Source organism: Equus quagga, chromosome 14 (assembly GCF_021613505.1).
Source record: "Equus quagga isolate Etosha38 chromosome 14, UCLA_HA_Equagga_1.0, whole genome shotgun sequence".
Classification (NCBI taxonomy): Eukaryota; Metazoa; Chordata; class Mammalia; order Perissodactyla; family Equidae; genus Equus; species Equus quagga.
Window position 1 is genome coordinate 84,803,391 of NC_060280.1, and position 11,143 is coordinate 84,814,533.

General features: G+C 63.0%; 2 protein-coding genes across 7 annotated transcripts in view; one reads left to right on the forward strand and one right to left on the reverse strand.

Annotated features, from left to right (window-relative positions):
* Positions 1–420: 420 nt before the first annotated feature.
* On the forward strand, positions 421–3,586 carry STX10 (syntaxin 10). 2 transcript variants are annotated; one of them, XM_046685607.1, is made up of 8 exons: positions 421–535; positions 787–956; positions 1,122–1,216; positions 1,291–1,353; positions 2,083–2,190; positions 2,281–2,387; positions 2,480–2,574; positions 2,666–2,892. In XM_046685607.1, the coding sequence occupies exons 1-8, from the start codon at positions 501–503 to the stop codon at positions 2,740–2,742; spliced, it is 750 nt and encodes a 249-aa protein (XP_046541563.1). In that variant the 5' UTR covers positions 421–500; the 3' UTR covers positions 2,743–2,892. The 2 variants fall into 2 exon arrangements, with proteins under 2 accessions (XP_046541563.1, XP_046541562.1); XM_046685606.1 differs by having other exon boundaries at positions 2,480–3,586.
* A 913-nt stretch (positions 3,587–4,499) lies between these two features.
* Positions 4,500–11,143, reverse strand: part of NACC1 (nucleus accumbens associated 1) — a 22,916-nt gene continuing 16,272 nt past the window's right edge. The window contains exons 2-7 of one of the 5 annotated variants that reach the window (XR_006891944.1): positions 8,837–9,817; positions 8,584–8,757; positions 7,963–8,068; positions 7,771–7,868; positions 5,280–7,183; positions 4,500–4,674 (exon numbers count right to left, since the gene is read on the reverse strand). Coding sequence is in view for 2 of the 5 variants with exons in the window: in XM_046685604.1 (XP_046541560.1) it covers positions 6,924–7,183; positions 7,771–7,868; positions 7,963–8,068; positions 8,584–8,757; positions 8,837–9,809 (1,611 nt within the window). In the remaining 3 variants the exon portion in view is untranslated. Of the gene's footprint in view, positions 7,184–7,770; positions 7,869–7,962; positions 8,069–8,583; positions 8,758–8,836; positions 9,818–11,143 lie in introns of all 5 variants that reach the window. The other 4 variants (XR_006891943.1, XR_006891942.1, XM_046685604.1 and 1 more) reach the window with 4 other exon arrangements.

Here is an 11,143-nt window from a genome sequence, read left to right on the forward strand (position 1 = left end):
CTCCCGGCCCTGAGCGGGGAGGATCTGCCAGGACAGGATCCCGGCGCGGGCTCAGCAGTCCGTTAGGAGGGTCTACGAATAGAATGAGCCCCTTCCCCAGCCATATCTCGCCTGATTTGAAGGACGCTGTTATTATTTACATTGCCCAGAAAGGAAACTGAGGTTGCGCAGCAACTATCCGAGGGGCAGGGTCTCGAACCGAGGGACTCCGAGCTCCCACCCGAAGCCGGCTGGACAGAAAACTAAGACGTTGCCGGGGTAGGCGGACCGAAGGGGCGGGACGAAGCCTTCGCTGCCCACAACCAAGATGGCCGCCAAGAGGCGGAAGTGTTCGCTCTTGGGGCCTCCTAGGCCTCTCTTTCTCCCCTGGCGGACCCGCTCTCGATGGTGGAACGGGTCACGTGACGGGGGCGGGGGTGGCGGCGCATTCTCCACCTCTGGGGGAGAATCAGCGAGCAAGGCCGAGCGGGGAGGCGGCTCGGCCTCCGCCCTGGTGTAACATGTCTCTCGAAGACCCGTTTTTTGTCGTCCGAGGGTGAGTGACAGCGATGGGGAGGGCAGAGGACGCTCGGTCCACCTGCCAGCCAGTGCCCGAGTGCCGGCCAGAGCATGCCAGGCGGTCTGGGCACGGCTGTCGGGGTGCGCGGGTTGCGATCGCCGGGTGGCCGCGTGGGAGGGCTTCGCAGGGGCTGTGAGGGTCTCCTGAGCCCCCAACTCGTTCGGGGCGCGCCGGCGCGCGGGAGGCCCGCCTGCCCCCAGCCGCGCCCGCTGTGCCCCCGCCCGCAGCGAGGTGCAGAAGGCGGTAAACACGGCCCGAGGGCTGTACCAGCGCTGGTGCGAGCTCCTGCAGGAGGGCGCGGCAGTCGGACGCGAGGAGCTGGACTGGACGACCAATGAGCTGCGGAACGGCCTGCGCAGCATCGAGTGGGACCTGGAGGACCTGGAGGAGACTATCGATATCCTGGGGGTCGGAGGGCGGCATGGGAGAGCCCACTGCGGGGACAGGGGGCGCTGGGAGCCAGCCCTTGGGGGAGGCCCGACACCTGGGAGGTGTTGAAGGCTTTCAGGCGGAGGAGGGGGTAGTGTCTGGCTCTAGCCTTGACTCTGGACTCGCGGCTTACGCATCGTGGAAGCCAACCCAGGCAAGTTCAAGCTCCCAGCCGGAGACCTGCAGGAGAGAAAGGTGTTCGTGGAGAGGATGCGGGAGGCGGTCCAGGTGAGGAGAGGCTCCGATGGAGTGCCTGTGGGGAGGCTGGGGCGTCTTTAGTCTGACGCTGTCCTCACCCCTAGGAAATGAAGGACCATATGGTCAGCCCAGCAGCCATAGCCTTCATGGAGAAGAATAATAGAGAGGTAAAGTGTGCCGACCCAGCATCCTCACTGAGCGTCTGGGGGGCCCTCCCCTTTGAGTGCAGGCCTGACCCCTCTCTGTGCATATAATCCCTTCTGCCTTTGCCCGCGGGTCTACACTGGTTTCCGGGGGGAGGGGGTGGTTCTTGTACACCTGTTTCTTTCCTTTTCTGTGTCTTACTGTTTCCAGGACATACATGGATTTTTTCCTCTGTGTGCGCGCCTGACCCACATGAACATGTGAACTGGGTCTCTGAGCGTACCTCTGTACACCTTTCCCTCTGTGTTGTGTGTCTGTTGTCCGCATGTTGGAGACACCAGCCTCTCCCCATCCCACATAAGCCCACGTGGGGCCTGGGAGGGTGGGGGGCTGAGGCCTGCATCAGCTTGGAGTCCTGTAGCAGTGCCCACGTGCCGTCCAGGTGGCCTTGGGGATTAAAGTCCAAATTGGTAAATATACCTGTTAATATGATAATAATTGGTCTCCACGAATTAATTCATTAAATTCTCATTCTAGCTCCAGGAAATAGAGATGACAGTGCTTCTCATTTTACAGATGAGGGAATTGAGACACAGGGAGGTCAAGTGACATGGCCCTGGGGTCACCTTGCCAGTCAGGGCTGGGTCTGGGGAAGCTTCCTGACTAGCACTGTCTAGATTTGCCACAAACTCATGTCTGGCTCTGCTGTGAGTGGGCATCGCTCCCTGAGCCTGTGCTCTGTGCCACCGCAGCTGCTGACGGGCAGGCCAGCCGCCCAGAAGTCCTCCGGTGACCTGCTGGATGCCAGCATGGTCTCAGCCACCTCTCGCTTCCTCGAGGAGCAGCAGGCCGCGCAGCAGGTTTGTGTGGGTGGCGGGGCCCTGGGCTGGAGCAGCCGGCGGGCAGCTCGGGGCTCTGCCGACAGCAGTTCCTGCTCCTGCCGTTTGCAGCTCATCGTGGACCAACAGGATCAACAGCTGGAAATGGTGTCTGGGAGCATCCGGGTTCTGAAACACATGTCTGGTCGCGTCGGGGAGGAGCTGGATGAACAGGGCTTGTGAGACCGGGCCGCGGGTGGGCCGGGAGCCCTCGGCCGCCGTGCTGGTGTGCACGGACCGCGTGGGGCTGACGCCATCCTGGTCCCGGCAGCCTACTGGACGCCTTTACCCAGGAGATGGACCACACCCAGTCCCGGATGGATGGGGTTCTCAGGAAGATGGCCACGGTATCCCACATGACGAGTGGTGAGTCTCTTGGGGGAGGCCCTCAGGGGTGGGGGGAGCGGGTCCCAGTGGCTCCCTGTCTCGCTGAGATTTCTGACCCTCTCACCCCCAGACCGCCGGCAGTGGTGTGCCATTGGGGTGCTGCTGGGGGTGCTTCTCCTGGTCCTCGTCCTGCTCTTCTCTCTCTGACCCCGGTGTCCCCAGGGGCTGGTCCCTCTAGCTGGGGGAGCTGGCAGGGCCCTGTCCCCTGGGAGGAGGGGGTTCTGTCTGGGGAGCTGTCCCCAGGCTGTTATCCAGAGCCAGTGGGACCCTCAGGGCCCCGGGAGGAGCCCCGGCCACTGGTCCTGCCTCAAGTGCGCTTAGGGGGTGGGGACCGCAGATGCACCCCTGCCCATTTCTGCTTCCAGTGCCCCAAAGCCCTTTGTCTCTGTGCCTTGTACATGTGCCAACTTGAAAATAAAATCCCAGCCTTTTTTGTACGTTTGTGTCATCCAGTGTGTTGTCGACACTTGTGGCTGCCCCTGCTTGCACACACGGGGGCCCCGGGGGGGGGGGTGTGTGTGCACGTGTGTACCTTAGGGATTTCAGTGGTTGATATTTGGTGCAGAAGACTATTCCAGTTTATTTCTTGCTTTTCATGATGGATAATTTTATTACTGTTGAAAATTCCAAACTCTGATTGTTCCTTGAGCTTTTGAAGTTCAGCCTAAAAGTCTCCTGCATGCTCTGTGCCTTTAGGGAGGTAAGTCCCTTAGCCATGGAGCCAAGCGGTTGCTTCTGAGGCCCTGAGTAACACTGGCTCCACTGCGCACAGGGTCATCTCTGTGCCTCTGTGACGTGTCACTCTAACAAGGCAGCATTGGTCAGTGGAACGGCCTTGCCCTGGAACCTCTGAGCATGAAGTGACTCCGAGGGGCCGGGAGACTCGTAGGCATCGTGCACCTCACTGCCGACCTCGAGGCTCCCATCGTCCACGTTCTGGAAGCAGACATCAGAACCACACATCTCACTGGCTCGTTTACACGTTGTCAAGGGCTGTATGTGACAAAGATATCATTCCATGGGGCCACTCGTCAAATCTTAGGAAGAACCAAGTACGTACAGATCCCTTTTTTAACGCACCCACCAGTGCTAGGGGTTGGGTCCTCCTGAGCCCACCCGCACTCGGCTCTGAGTCTCCGGGGTTAAAGGCTGCCTCTGGGAGTCCGATGGAGGTTCCCCTTCCCCGGGGTTGCGCACATTTGTTCAGACAGACTTCCTGTTACTCGAGGCCACTTTGGTTCAATCACCTGTGGGGTTTGTTGGCGATGTTGGCTCCCCAAAACCCTTTGTGGCGGATGAAGCCCAAGCCACCCGCAGGTCTGAGCTGTCACTCTGCACCCTCCCCATGGACGGCTGGGCCTTCCCCGTCACCCCAGGGGGACACACCTGGTTGGGGTGGAGGTGACACCTCACTGCCCACCTCCCAGCAGAGATTTTTTTGACTTGACGACAGGACCCCTGAGATGGCTAAATAACCTTCCCACGCTGGCTGAAATCTCTCTGAATCAAGGGGCCCCTCGTCTTCTCACCCCCTGGGGACCCCACCCCCATTTCAGGTATCTCAACCATCACTGGCTGAGCTGGGACTCAGTCTCATGCCTGTCCCTTCCTGACGTGTGGTGCTGAATCGGGAGGGTGCAGGGTGTGGGTGTTCGGGATGTGGTTCTGGGGTCAGAGCACAGAAGGGCGGCGAGCCCGTTTTGAAGGGGCTCCATGGGACACCTCTGTGGGATTTTGGGCTCACGTGTGCAGGGGCAGCCTCAAGGGCTGTACGTGGAAGCTGTCAGCGGCCTGGCTCTGAGCCTCTGTTTCCCTCTGAAAAGGGCACGGCTGATCCTGAGCGGGGCCTGGCTGCCCCTGTGGGTGTGGAGCCCCCCGCCCCAGTGAGTAGCGTGCAGGCCGGCTGTTACAAAGGCGTCCATTTATTCTCCTGTCAGCATCACTGACGCTCGGGTTCACATTTCCCAGTGCGGCTCTTCTCCGTACAGTAGTTAATGTGCAATCTCACGTTCGGGCCCAGGGAGGGGCTCGGCCAGGGGGAGGGCGTTGGCACTCCACGCGGACAGGGCACAGTCTGTCCTGCATGGCAGAGGTGCGGGTGGGCGGGCGGCCTGGGAGACGGACCCCACAGTCTTTCTGCGTCGGTCAGTGATTCTCCATTCGTGCTCCTTCCTGGCTGCCCGGGGTGGGGGACCATGCAGCTCAGAGCAGGGCAGGGCAGGCAGAGGGAAAGCAGCAGGGCGCCCGGGAGGGGCAGGGTGGGAGGGGCACGGGGTGGCTCCCGGGGTAAGGCACAACCCTGTCTTTGGCTCTCCTGGTGAGGAGTTTCCTCCCCTGCACCCCCGCCTGGCCCCTCTCCCCACCCCCCACCCACCCAGACCCACACACAGTCCCGGAGCCAGGGGCACCTCCTGGGGTCCCTGAAATGAGGGGGCTCTGCCACCCAGCCCAGTGCTGCAGGGGCTTGGAAGAGGGGAGAGGGGGACAGGGCAAGCTGCCCCCCAGGACAAGGCAGGGAGGGCTGGGCAGGGGCCTGCCCAGGACAAGGGGGAGGGGAGGGACAAGACCCCAGTCCCAGAGTGGCCCCTGCTAAGGCCTGGAAGGATGGGCAGCGCCTGGGGACTCCTGCCTCCTTTTGGGGTCTAGCGGGGCCCCAGCCCGCCCCTTGGCCTTGGGTGGCTTACCAAGTGACCAGGATATTGTGCTTTGGGATCGATGCTGGGGTAGGGTGTGGAGACCAGGACGTGGGGGCAGGAAGGGCGTGACTAAGGTGCTTGTGCTTTAGCTGGGGTGTCGACCCCCCACACGTGGCTGCCAGGGGTGAAAGGCGCCGGTGAGGGAGACTAGCGGAGTGCCAGGACCCCCCCAGCCCCGCCCCGCCACAAGCAGACGCCAGGAGGGCCCCCCGCAGGCTGGCGGGGCTGCTGGTCGGGGCCTCCCGGCCAGGTTGTAGGGGACCAGTCGGGGCGGGATCCCCCTGCCTCTGGAGAGGGGCCAGGAGCAGACGAGAGGCAGTGAGGACAGGGCTCAAGACAGAAACACAACATGTGAAGTGACACCCAGTGTGGGGACGGGGACTAAAAAGAACCCTCCGAGTTCACAAGTCCAACTCAGAACAAAACCACTCGCCTGAGCGAGGAGAGAGGAATGCTTAGAGAAGATTCTGCGGACAGCTGTGAACGATGGAAGCAGGCCTGCCCCGTCCCCAGAGCTGGGCTCAGCCAATGCGCCCAGGCCTGGGACACCCTTCAAGGCAGCCCTGGGGGGAGCAGCGGGGGGAGGTGGTAGCTGGGCCTGAGCCCCCTCGGGACGTGCACCCACACTCCACACACATGCACACTTGCAGCCTGCCCCCGGTCCCCTGCCCTGTACTGCCTTCCACGGCCCCAGGGACCGGAGGGGACAGCAGACACAGTCCTGCTGGTTTGAAAAATAAAAGAAATCTTATACTTCAATATTTCATTAGCTAAAAAAATGTTTTAAAAAGTATGTACAGGGGGTGGGGGCTGGGAGCCCTGCCGTGGGGCGGGGCGGGGAAGGGAGGGGGGACAGCAGCCCCCCCCCAGCCGGCTCCCCTGGTTCCAACCCTGGTCCTGCTGCCTCCTCGATCTTCATTTGTTTAAAAGCAAAACTTCTACACATGCACGCGCGCACACATACGCACACGCTTCTGCCACCCCCGGAAGCCCCTCGTTCTGTCCTCAGAGACCCCCAGTCTGCCCCCAAGGGCCCCCTCACTCGGGACTGCCCCTCTCAGGCCCCAGAGGCAGCGCTCGGACGGGAGGGAGAAGGGACCGCAGGGGAGGCGTGGAGTTTCTGCACCCGTCTCCCGCTGTGCAAGGGCAGTCCCCCGCGGCCCTCGCAGCCGCCCCGGCACGGGCACAGGTGCAGGGACAGGAAGGCGCTTTTGGAAACGTGGAAGCACTGGGAGGTGGTGGCGGGGGGGGGGTCCTGAGAACCCCAGGGCCCCTGCGAGTCCCAGGGGCCGCACGAGGGGCGGAGCCTGAGGAATGCTTCCGTGCGCGGCCCAGGGCCTGGGGGGTCCTGGCCGGGGGAATGGGGAGCCGATTGCTAGGGTTCAGGAGGGGGGAACACCTCCCGACCGCACACCAGTGTGTGCAAGAGAAGGCCACGCCCAGCTCGCCCATGGCCGTCCTCGCCCAGCCCGCTCGGATGGAGGTCAGGGGGTGGGACAGGGCAGAGGGGCCGGGAGCATGCAGCGCCCCGCCGTGGGTCCTGGGGAGGGACAGACAGTAGCTCGTGACCAAGACGGCGGGCGGGTGTGACGGGAGGGGGAGTGTGAGGCCCCTTGGGAGGGCCCGGCGGGGTTACGGCAGGCCCTCGGCCGACGGGCCCGCCTCGCTGTCATGGCTGGCCGCCTCGAAGCCGTGCTCCACGCCCATCATGTCTGGCTCTATCTTGCCCGTGTCGCTGATGAAGGTGGTATAGGCGTCGCCCTCGGCGGTGAGCAGCTTGAGCTTGGGCATCCAGCTCTTCCGCACGACGCGGCGGGCGTTGGTGCACATGTCAGCCGCGATGGCGTTCATCTCGCTCTCCTTGAAGTTGGGGGCAAAGCTCTGGCAGTAGTCTGTGCGGGCAGAGCCGGCGAGTCAGGCCAAGCAGGGCCCTGGCCTTCCACCCCGCCGACAGGGGCAGCCACGCAGCTCCTGAACACCCCCTCAAGCACACGCTCACACAGGGCACCCCAAACCCCATTCAGAAGTGAGAGAACAGAGGCCCTGCAGACAGCACCTAAACCACACGCCTGACGGCTCTGCTGTGTGCACGGGACGTGCAAGTTGCTGGGATGGCCCAGTAGTCTTGAAAAACATGGATCGTTTGCTAGAATTCAGGAACTAGAAGATTCCCTGTGAAAACTTAGACTTCCCTCCTGACAACTGGCTGGGGAGGGGCTACTTCATCACTCCGTGACCACCTTGAGTTTGAGGACCCCCTCCCCATGCCTGACACAGGCTTTCTTTCAGTGCCCTGCCCCACCCCCCACCATGAAGAAATCTCTAACCAACCACAGTCCTCTTCCCTAGCCTAGACTGAACCTCAGAATCCTTCTTAACACCAAACTCTACCCATCCATGAAGGCCAACACCAGCAAAAAAGACCACCTGCCCACCCTGAGCCCAGCCCCAGCCCACCCCCAGAAGGCTGGGCACTCACACTTGACAGCGTGGAGCACGCGACTATCCAGCGGTTTGCGTCTGGGGTCGTTCGTGGAAGAGCGGATGCCAGTACCACAGCTGTTGGCCAGCGTGTTCCTGGGGCGGGGGTGTGGGGGGAGATCAGGCCCCTGTGGTAGTGAGGGCATGGGCCAGCCCGCTCCCACCCCCCGGGCCCTGGCAAGGGCCTCACCGGTCAAAGAAGGAGGCCAGGAGGCGCCGCAGCAGGACCTTGTGCCGCGTGCCCGCGCTGACGTGGCAGTTCATGAGCTGCGCCCTCGTGATGTACACGTTGGTGCCTGGAGGGGAGCGGAAGGTGGCCAGGGGCCCCAGAGTGCCACGTTTCCCACGTGGCCGGGCCCTGGCCTGGGCCAACCCACTTCTCAGAGCTCTGGAGAGCCTCGACACCTCACCCCAGGGTGGCCTCCTCAGTGCTTGGGAAAGGACTGAGGGGATGGTGCCCCCGTCCCGGGGGACCCACACCATGCCAGGCCCTGCTCACGCGTCACTGCTTCTGCCCGCCCAGCCGGCGCCTGGACTCTGAGGGCCAAATCCTTAAACCATTGCGCTGCTTAACCCTCAAACCCGCTGTGACGCTGCGAGTCTACCCTCCCCGGGGGCTGCGGGTGCCAACACTCAGAGCAGCCTCGGGACAGAGACCTGGAGGCTAGGCTCTGACGGGAACCAACGCCCAGGGGTGCCAGATGCTCCAAGACACAGCCAGTGGGCAGCAGGCCCCCACGTCAGCGGCCACCGGCCCAGAGGGCCCCGAAGCCCAAGGGGAGGGGCGGGGGAGGGAGGCGAGCCAGCCCACCTGTCACCAGCTCCAGCTTCTCGGAGGGGTCGCCCTCGTCGTAGAGCTTGGGGTGGCAGCGGTTGCCGATCTGGTTGATGAGCTCGGCCGGCAGAGACGCCAGATCCTGCCGCACCCGGATGCGGTTCCGGGACTCGGGGGCCACCTGTTCGGGGAGGGCCTCCACCTTCTCGGCTGAGGAGGAGAGCGTGGCAGGTGTCAGGGCCCCGGGTGGCAGGGGAGTGGGGGGGCGGGGTGCTGGGTGGCGCCTCACCGGTCTGGCCGACGTTCATCATACTGTACATGGTGTACATGTTGCAGATCTGCCGGTACTGCTCGTCCGTGCCCTCGTCCCCTGCGTCCTCCTCCTCGTCCTCCTCGTTGTGGTAGGAGCCGGGGCTGTCGCTCGTGTAGGCGCTCGAGGTGCCCGGGCTGGTTCGCTCCGAGGTGCTGGGCCCACTTGCCACGCCCCCTGCGGCCACCGTGCCCCCAGCTGGCTGCCCGGCCCCGGCCCCGGCCCCAGCGGCCCCTGCCATGGCCACCCCAGCAGGCTGTGCTGCCGCCACCACCGGGGCCTGCTGGGGGGGCCGGTTAGCGGCCAGGTCTGGTGTGGAGAACTTGGCCATTTTGCGGCTGCCATTGCCACTGCCGCCACCACTGCCACCCCCGGCCTCCTTCTGGCCGCTGTCCCACAGCCGCTTGGCTACGGGCATGCACTGAACGGAGTCCGACTCCTGCTGCTCTGTCTTGACTCGCGACAGCAGGGGCAGCGGGGTGCCGCAGGCCGGCCAGCTTGACGTCTGCGCCACGGGGCTCTGGGGCTCGGACGACGGGGCCTCCTCGGCGTGCAGGCCTTGGGAGTCGCAGCTGGGCGAGCTCACCTTGAGGAAGAACTCGGTGCCCTTCTCCATGATCTCCTGGATCTGCAGGAAGCCGGCCGTGTACATGAGCAGGAACTGGTCGCCCACGTTCATGCTCAGCCGGCCCGTGTAGCAGAAGCTGAGGATCTGCTGGAAGGACTGCGGCTGCACGGCCGCGGGCAGCTCCACTACAGCACTGCGGCTGCTGTTGAACAGGTCCCGGAAGTAAGAGCTGCTGGCGGCCAGCACGGCCCGGTGGGCCTTGAAGGCGTGGCCCTTGACCACCACGGACACGTCACAATACAGGCCCTGCAGCCGCTGCTCGTTGAGGCACTCCAGGATGCTGTTGCCAAAGTTCGGGATCTCCATCTGCAGGGTCTGCGCCATGGTGGCAGCTGCACGGGGGACAGGGAGACAGAGGGAGGCCCGGGGTCAGGCGGCACAAGACACCGGGAGCACGGCCATCGGCCTGGTGGAATGTGCCCTGGCTGTGAGGACCGCACGGAACCACCCACTCCTGGCTGGCCAGACTCGTCCCTGTGAGACTGTCAGATCAGCCAAGTCAGCGCCAGGCGATGGTGGCCACATGCTGTTCCTTGCAGCCAGGAGGGCAAAGGCACACTGCCACACACGTGCCTGAATGTTAAACTGACTTCACACAAGAGAGCACCCACGTTGTGAACTCAGTTCACAACAGCGAGTGTTGCCTGTGACAAGCACTGCACGCACAGGGTCACTCTGAAGGGCGCGGGCAGAGAAACATCAAGAGGCCGGGGCCGTCAGGTTTCTCAGGCTGCATCCGCAGTGCTGAGCACAGGACCCTCAATCACCATTTATCGAATGACTGAATGACCACTCAAGAAACCCTGAAGTTGCAGGAGAACATCACTTATCATCAGGGAAATGCAAATTCAAACCACGAGACACCACGTCACACCCACTGGGCCGGTGAAAATGAATGGGCTAAGCGGCGAGGATGAGAAATCGGAACCCTCCTGCAGCGGGTAGGAGCATCAATCAGTGCCGCTGCTGGGAAAACAGTCTGGCGGTTCCTCCATTGGTTAAACATGGAGTTATCACACGACCCAGCAATGCCACTCCACAGAATTATACCCAGGAGAGATGAAAACACACAGAAAAACCAGTCCACGCACGTGTGCAGCAGCACTAGTCACAACCGCCAAGAGATGGGAAAGACCCAAACGTCCATCAGGTGAGGAACGGATGGACACGACGTGATCCATCCACGCAGTGGGATGCGGTTCAGCCACCAAATGGAAGGAGGCCCTGAAACAGGGGGTACCGCGGGCGGACCTCGGAAACGTTACGCTCAGTGTAAGCTGCCAGTCATGAAAGGCCACGTAGCGTGTGACGCCACTGTTAGGAAATGTCCAGAACAGGCACATCCACAGACAGAAAACAGAGGAGCACCTGCCTAGGGCGGGGTGGGCCAGGCCGGGCCAGGGGAGGTGCGAGCACAGGGACGCGGGGCTTCCTGCTGTAAAGAAAACGTTCTGAGTGCGGTGGTTGACAGCTCTGTGGACACACTAAACCACCCAACTGGACAGCAGACGTGGACAGGCTCTGCGGGGTGTGCAGCTCAACAAAGCCGTGGGGGGGAGAGAGAGGGGAGAGAGGGGGAGAGAGGAAAGGAGGGAAGGAGGGAGGCAGGGAGAGAGGGAGAGAGGGAGAGAGGGAGAGAGGGGGAGAGGGAGAGAGAG

What these genes read in the sequence shown, in the direction of transcription:
- STX10 (XM_046685606.1), top strand. Translation starts at nt 501, where the DNA reads ATGTCTCTCGAAGACCCGTTTTTTGTCGTCCGAGG. An exon ending in CCGTTTTTTGTCGTCCGAGG is followed by an intron (nt 536 to 786) that starts GTGAGTGACAGC and finishes CCCCGCCCGCAG; the next exon opens with CGAGGTGCAGAAGGCGGTAA. An exon ending in GAGCTGGATGAACAGGGCTT is followed by an intron (nt 2,388 to 2,479) that starts GTGAGACCGGGC and finishes TGGTCCCGGCAG; the next exon opens with CCTACTGGACGCCTTTACCC.